At 41.0% G+C, this 8,339-nt stretch overlaps 1 protein-coding gene across 1 annotated transcript; it reads right to left on the reverse strand.

The window, feature by feature from the left end:
* Positions 1-1,059: 1,059 nt before the first annotated feature.
* On the reverse strand, positions 1,060-6,037 carry fam8a1a (family with sequence similarity 8 member A1a). The gene is made up of 5 exons (XM_085446555.1): positions 5,522-6,037; positions 4,815-4,935; positions 4,573-4,696; positions 3,350-3,489; positions 1,060-3,169 (listed from the first exon to the last, which is right to left on the reverse strand). The coding sequence occupies exons 1-5, from the start codon at positions 5,901-5,903 to the stop codon at positions 3,025-3,027; spliced, it is 912 nt and encodes a 303-aa protein (XP_085302681.1). The 5' UTR covers positions 5,904-6,037; the 3' UTR covers positions 1,060-3,024.
* Between the last annotated feature and the right edge of the window lie 2,302 nt (positions 6,038-8,339).

The following is an 8,339-nucleotide window of genomic DNA, read 5'->3' on the forward strand; positions in this document are numbered from 1 at the left end:
TCTCAACGTAAAGACGTCAGTATTAACAGCTCTATGAAAACAGGAACTAATAGTGTGCAGACATGTGATGGGAAACAACCTGACTGAGTGCTTTGTTGGAAGGACTGTTGCTGTTGTTCCGACTGGAACTATACTTTACTTTAATTCAAAGTGCCTTTTGTGGTAAAGTGCAAACATTGTCATGACGTGCACACCCAAGTGAAACTGATTCATAAATATATTCTGAAGATTATCTGTCAGTGTTGTTGTCTTTTCTTTCTTTTACCCTTTGGTCTCTTAAGGGCCCTTTTGTTAGTTGCTTTTATGACTGGAACAAATGTATCAGACTCTGTAGTAAAAAGCAAACTTTTCTGCTGTTATTTTATTACCGCAGTACATCTTCAACCCTTCCTCTTTCCACAGCCTAAATAACATTAAATATGACGTAATAACTGTTTAAAATCTGAAATGTCTTTTTCCATTCGATGAATTGTAACCAGTTTCATCAGTGTTTGAACTTGTTTTTCCTCTGAAGGCTGAGAAGTCATTTTTACTGTGGAGAGCGTAATCTCCTGTGTTAATAGCAAATGTAAACTTTCATTATGGCTACTAAAATGTTTTATTCATATTTTTAAAGAATAGATGCTTTAATGTATTTTTATTATAAAAAACAGAAACTTCTGTTAAGTTTCTGGTTGCGAGGGGAAATCCCAGGTGATCAGCAGTTTCTGAAATACCACCCTTAAAATCACTTAGATTACATTATTTATGCTCTGTTCTCAAGATCGATTTGAACTTCTAGCAGGTCGTCTTAACTATGTCTACTTGTCTGAATTGCTGCCCTGTGATTGGCTGATTAGATGTCTGTGTTAGAAAACAGTCCAACGGGTAATCTAACAAAACGAGTCTTTACAATTGAAGAGTAACAGCGGTCATACGAACGCGGGTCCTTTCAAAATAAAAGCTGCCCTGAGTCACAAAAGCTACAAGACTGACGAGAGAAAACATGAGCAGAGAATTTAGAAATCTATTTGCACTCCGTACCCCCCCCAAGAAATTGGACAACTTTATGTCACCACATCAGAAAAAAACACTTCATTAAATGGTCCGTGGGCACATAAAAACAACTCTTAAATGTTCTTTTTCAGCATTAATAAATCACAAAGAAACTATCAGCATGTTAGACATTTGACTGATCATTGTTGGCTTAAAGAAAGAAAGAGGCTGCAAAGTGTCGTACTCTAATAACAATGCTGCCCATGTGTTTGCAAGTTGCCAATACGTTAAATTATTTATAACTTTTTCTTACAAAGTATTAAAGAACAGTTAGCTTCAGTTTGTAGAAAAATGAAACAATCACACAATAGTGGACATGCACTTTAGTGGTACAAAAATCTTGCATACTGCAACTACATAATCACAAAAGGTAAAAGTTATCAAATCCTTTCAGGGTCACCAAAAAAAAAAAAAAGGAAACAGTAGATTGTGTCATACAGTAGCGCACTTATTAAAATTCACATGAGCTGCGGGATTATTCCACGACAACAAGCTTTCCAACTTTACACACTCTGCGATGAGCAAAAACCTCACAATACTTTAGTTTTGTCCTCTGAGCTTATTTAGAGCGATACAGTGGTGAGAATTAAAGGTGCAATTTGTAAAGAGTGTTCTGTTTCTCAGCCTGACTCAGGACTGCAGATGGACTTTTCCTCCAGTTTTATTTTGGGGACAGTAGGCCATTCAGGAGCCTCGCATGCCATCTTGCTTTGCATATACCAGTTGTGCATAGAAAAAGAGTGACGGATGACTCAAACCTTTTTACTTGCAAAGTTTGTTAATTTGAATATAAAAATTTTCTGCAGAGGCTGACAAAAACAGTCATGTTCTGTCATTTAATTTTAAAAGGTAAAACGGAACAAAATTGCTCTTAAATAAAAAGCAAAGCACACCAACAAAATGTGTTTTTTTAACTGCTCCTTTAAAGTTTCCTGAATGTGTCGCTCTTTTATGAAAGTGCATGTTAGAGCACCTCACTTCATAATATTGCTCTTATTCTTTTTTCATAAACATATGACACTGAAAAAAAACAACACTGATGTTGTTTAGCTAACTCACGTCTACTTGTTTGCACTTACTTTGCTGCTTTCCTGTGCTCTGTTTCACATGGAGACACACACGAGCTATCGGCTTTAGAAATCCATATAATAGGTCGGCCGGGCTGCCTAAAATACACAGACAGCCAGTGTCCAATCAGGACTTCTCCCTGGCTTTCCCTCTCCACCAATCTCAGCTTTAGACCTTCTAGCTTTGGGACACAGTAACAGCAGTAGTGTTCGTGCAGTACTGATGAGCCTGTTGGCAGGTAAAGACCAACTGAGCCAGGGAAAAAGACTAATGCAGTGTCTAACTGTGCTGGATTGCACGACTGATAATCATGCAATCACCAAAATGCTGATATGTGAAGATTTAACTTATATAGATTTTTGTTTGCACTGGACTTTTTATTGTTATTTATTTTAACAGCAGATCAACAACTGTTTGTGTTTGCTATCACAGATGCTGTTGCAGCATTGATATATTATAAAGCTAGCTAACATCATGTTGTAGGATCCAAGCCTCCAGCTGTCTGTGTCACCTACTGCCATTAACGCACACAGGACACACTGTAAGGTCAGTTGTAGGCTGAAACCGAAACCGTCCAGCGCTTTTGTCCAACCCCGTCCACCACTGCATTTATAATTTCATCTCTACAACATAAAATGTAGAATCTGACATAACTTCAGAAACTTTGAAGGATTTCATCACATTGTGCTGACGATTCCACTTAACTTTTAAATGTTTTTAATTAAACATCTTACATATTGCACCTTTAAATCCCTTACAGCAGGAGATGTTTCTCATCCCACTGTACCAGGTCTACGTCTGTATACGTTTCATTTTATAGAGCGTTCCAAGTTTTTCCCAGCAAAGTCACTCTCCTCTGTGTTAGTAAATCTGAGTTCGATAAAATTTTCTAGATACTCTTTAAACAGAAGTCTAATACTGCTATCTGCCTCCTCTGCGCTGAACAACTATGGTCCCCGCCACAATGTCGTACACAGTCCTGTTGTGCTGGAAGAAGAGGAGGGTGATAAAGACAGGGAAGAGGAAGGCAATGGAGAAGTTCTTGTTCAACGCCCGCACAGTAGAGCTGTGAAAATCGAGAGAGACGAGGCAAAATATGAGCTCAAACAGGGACTTACTGAATCCCACACAGATGCTCTAAAAGAACTGGAAACAACAAATAATATACTTTTTTTTAAAACTTTTTAATAAATATAAAAATAACTCAACAGGGAAAAAAACCAACATAAAAAGTGTGAAGACTCACGCTGAGAAGGACACGTTGGATGCTGGGACCACAAGAACACAGTTGGGTCGTATAAGGGTGGACGTATCGCACGTCACCACCCGCAAGCCGAGCAGGAACTTTCCTGGCGTAGCTCCACCAGCGCCCCAAATACAGATGATCTGATTGGATGAGAACAACAAACATCACACCGCTTGTCACCGAATGTCGTTCGGTAGGAGAATTACGAAAGACTTTCATTTCCATGTCTTGCAACGTATATTTAGCTGCGCTGTTCTGGGAACTACCCTCGCCCTCAGTGTGCATACATGAAAAGGTGGAGGCTGGAAGAACAGCAGCAAGGCCCACAGAACAGAGCAGGCATCAGTGGTGATAGATAATATTGATTAAGTCACAGTTGGTGTCAGATGGGTTGCAAAGCAGCCAGCAGATGCACAAACAAAAATAACAGTATATAGTAACAATTAGTGAATTAATCAAGAGTATAATTCCAGCTTTTGATCAGCCCCATGCACAACAACCACAGTCAGAGACCAGTTGAAGGGGAATATTTAGATAAGCTTGCACTTTTCAGAAAATGTGCCTATTTTAATGTGTGAAGCGTTAAATGAACTAATGCTAGGCTCAAGTTTTTATTGCCCAATATTTCGCAGTGCAATACACATGGCCATGAAAATAAATTACTCAAGCTTTTATTTATTGCATAACTAATCCCGGCCCAAAACATTAACAGGACAAGAAATTTGTTTTCAGTATAGCACAAACAAGCTCAGAGGCAGAGAAGGAAACATGCCATATGGTGTGAGTCTGAGCAGAGGTGCATGAATATCCCAGAGCTGGCTCCCACCTGGGAAAACAAGACAATATCGTAATTCTAACAAGAGACGGGATAAGTGACTTAATCGCAGGCAACTATGAATGCAACGTTGCATCACTGTTCTCTGTGGGCGCCGCAAAGAACTCTGACGCTGCCTGTTCTCATTAAACAAGAGAACGTGCTGCTGCTATTGGGTGTAAATGAGAACAGTGCGAAATGTTATTTATACTCTAACAGGTGTTCTGCTTTAATTCGCAGTTGCACAAGGAAAACCTTGTACACTCTAAAATGTTATTAAATGTTATAAAACAGAAAGCTTAGTTTGGGTGAAGATAAACACACGCTAGCATTCAAATTTTCAATATTAATATACTTCTGCACATCACTTAACCGAGCATTTATCAAGGCAATGAGAAATGAGACTCACCTCGTAGACACACACCAGTACCCTGTAGACCAGAGCAACAGCCATCATCTTCTGCAGGTCCTCCAGGGACGTGTTCTCATCTATCTCCTCCACAATGAAGTGGGTGATAAATTTGGCAATGTCCCTTTAAAGAAGAGAGACAGTTTGTCTGTGCAAAGCGGCATAACTTGGAATTCAAGCAGATTGAGAGGCCTCATTTAAAGTTGAGTCTTTGCCCGTTTATCCTGGTGTTTTTTACTCACTTCATACCACTCAGATACATGATCCATAACACGATGGTGGCTTTCACACAAAACAGGATGAAGAAGTCCACAGTCTCTGCGAGGAACCTCTGGAGAGGAGAGGGGATGGTGTACTCTTGTCCTGCATGGCAGATGAAAAGACAACAGAACAGCCGTTTTCATTACCGTGGCAACTCAAAGCTTCATAAACTCATAATCATTCACATATAATCAGTGAACAGACACTGCTGACAGTCACAAGAGAAAACAGAGGACGAGGAAAAACCTTGAAAGACTCTTAAGCATATAAGCTCGTTTCCTCTAGGTCATTTACTTAAGCCTGGTCAGACTCATGACCTAGCTTTAACACAGAGCTGGGTCTTACATTCAATTGTTACTAATCAGATTACAACAAATAAGCAACAATAATCAGCCCGGATGATTTTCCTGCTTTAAAGATTACATTTTGATTACTTCCATAAATTCTTATTAAACTTTTACTAATCATAATGCTTTCAATTCATAAACAGTAATATATATTTAGTATGTGCACCTCTTGTGCAGTTCTTATGAGGGTAATTTAAAAACGTTTAAAGAGAAACTTACATTTGTGAGTTGTTTAAATATGTTTAATACTGAAGTAATGTAAAAGTATTCATGTAGACTGGGCAGCATGTGTTGTAATTAGCACTTAGTAACTGATTCGCGCTGCCAAACCTGAGCCCTACCTGCCTGAGGCGGGTTCCCGTTCTGCTGCTGACCAGGACGAGCATCGGCACCCGGGAGCGGGTTGGTGGCTGAGCCCAGCTCGGTCCCGGCAGCCAGGTGAGGAAAGGAAGCTGCGGGGGATGTGACAGGATAGTAGCTGTACCAGCTCCTTGTGTCAAATGCTTGCTGCCCACTGACGGGTGTACCCGGCGGCGTCTGAGCGCTTATCCCCGGCGGAGGGAAGGGGAAAGCTGACAGAGCCACCCAGCTCTGCCAGCTGGCGTACCCCCAGTAATACTGCCACATCCACTGCTGCAAGTTTGCGCAGTATTCCGCTGTAGCGGTGCTCCGAGGCTGCTGTGCGTCACTTTCAGGACCGCTGCTGCTTTTTTCGTCCGTCATAGCCGCAAATATACCTCAGCGTCCTCACAGGCTTGCCTGAATTTGGCAGGAAAACCGTTTAAAACGCGTTTAGCCCTCAGGTAATCCTCCCGGTGCCCCGTTCATTAGCTCCCGGCTGGTGCAAGGAAGCCCCGGCTAAATGTGTTTGTAAATACGGGGACTTCCGGGACCACTCACTGCTATACGCCGCGCCCTGAGTCTGTGTCGTTTTATAATATTTATGAAGCTCAAATTAAAGACTTGTGTGTCTTTAAAACAATACTATCTACTCTATCAGTGCTTCATTTATCATAAATAAACACCGTGTAATCACAATGGCAAGAAACTCTATCCCCCTGCTGTCATTAATGGTATGAGCCATTTAAAGGATCATTCTGGGGGTTTTTTGTTTGTTGTTATTTTATTCAGGTTCCTGTGAATACTTGTCATACTTTGAAAAGTACATTTCTTCCACCTTTGGCAGCCATAGCAAACATTTACTGCTTTTGATTTTTAAAATTATGCCCTTTATTGAGCTGTTAATTTTCCACAAGTTCACAGCACAAGTTTTAAATGTTTACCGCTAGTTTCCAGTTGTAGTGTGATTTGTGTTAGTGTGCTGTGTCTACTTGCTTCCACTACTGGCATCTCTTCCTCACATCTTAGCTCCTTTGGAGAAGGGCAGGAAATCCACAGCATCCGTCTAGAGCATGGGTCTGCAACCTTCACAGTGTTTGTTACAATACTCTGTTACATCCTTCATGGAAACTGTATTCCCTGATGGCTGTGGCCTCTTTCAGCAGGATAATCTTCCCTGCCACAAAGCAAAAGTGGTTCAGGAATAGTTTGAGGAACACAGCAACAAGTTTGAAGTGTTCACATTGCCTCCAAAGCCCCCAGATATTAATCCAAGTGAGCATCTGTAGGATATGCCAGACACACAAGGCCACCTTGCAACTTAAAGGACTTCATGAAATGTTAACAACCTGGTGCGAAACACCACAGCGCACCTTCAGGGCTCGAGTGGAGTCTACGCCTTGATGAGTCGGGCTGTTTTGGCAGCAAAAGGGGGACCAATACAATATTAGACACATAGTCATAATGTTATACTTGATGTCTACAGTATATGTATAGCACGTGCAACATTACTCTAAGACTGCACCACAAGAGAGCAGCAGAGGTCTGTTTATGCACGTTCAACAATACCAAATACAAACAACAGCATTACCTACTCTGTATTTGTACACTTTTATCAACAGTGACTGATGATGATGTCTATTACAGTTAGGCTTATTGCAGTTTTTATGTTGTCTGCTTTAATTCAGGTGCATTTTCTGGGCTTTTCAAAATAAAATGATTCCTCACAGAACTTTTTTGACCATGTACATTCCCACCTCCTACCACATTAAGAGCTCACAAACATCTTAACTGAGTGATTTCTGCAAAGTGGTCTGCCGCTGAGGTCACTGGGGTCAAAAAGTCTAAAACTGGCTAGTCAGCTGATGGAAAGCTGTGCTGCTTTCGCTCTCACAAACTCTTTCCCTCTCTTTCTTTTTAACCCCACTTTACAGATGTTGCACACGCCTCTCTCCCCTCCTAAATGTTTAACTTACTCACTCACATCAGTCTCTTTTTTTGTGTGTCTTCGCTGGCTATCGTTTTACTCCCCCTCCTCTCTGATTACCGGGGAAGTGAGGGCATTGTATTTGCTGACTGGGCTGGCCCGACTCTTTGGGTTAGGTGTTAGGTCTGCCAGATCCACATGATTGTGCCGGGCCTAGTGAATGGAGCCAGTGAGGCGAATGCCAATCCGCCCCCAATGAGCGTTATCCCAGTCGACAGAAACCATACGATGACTGTGCCCAAAAGTAATCAGGTCCAAATAAAAGCAGTGTCTGGCAAACGCTGACCCCCATAGAAACCCAACAACCTGGTGGGATTACTGCTGTGGAGGTGTGTCTGAGCGAGTGTGTGTGCTAGAAAAGAAATGAATGAGCAAGAGAGGTTTGGTGATCTGGTTAGTGGTGGGCTATGTATCACCCAGATAAGGAAGAATCTGTAATTTTATTGTGTAAAATTTATTTATAAGTTTCCATTTGTGGATGTGCTATAATGTCGTCCACGACATCTGAAGACTGTCAAAACTTTAGAAACATGAAGAGTAACTAAAATTATTACACAGCCTGTTTTTTAAAAAAATCTTCAAAGAAACCACAAATAAAAGCTTCGTTGGATTGTGTGTTTCTGCTACTGCAATCATATTGGCAATAACACCAAATATTACGGTACTGTGCAAAAGTTTTGAGTCATCACTTATTCTGGGGTTTTTTGCTTGGAAAATAGGACTTCAGTGCAGTGAGTTACTGTGTACTATGTGAGCACACATGGAAATATGGTACATAAGGCAGAAACAGAGTTTGTAGGATTCTAACGAGCTTAAAAGTTGATATTTGGTGT

The sequence above is a fragment of the Copadichromis virginalis genome, linkage group LG22 (genome assembly GCF_057382275.1).
Source record: "Copadichromis virginalis isolate Kocher_CV1m ecotype Utaka linkage group LG22, C_Virginalis_male_GT1.1, whole genome shotgun sequence".
NCBI lineage: Eukaryota > Metazoa > Chordata > Actinopteri > Cichliformes > Cichlidae > Copadichromis > Copadichromis virginalis.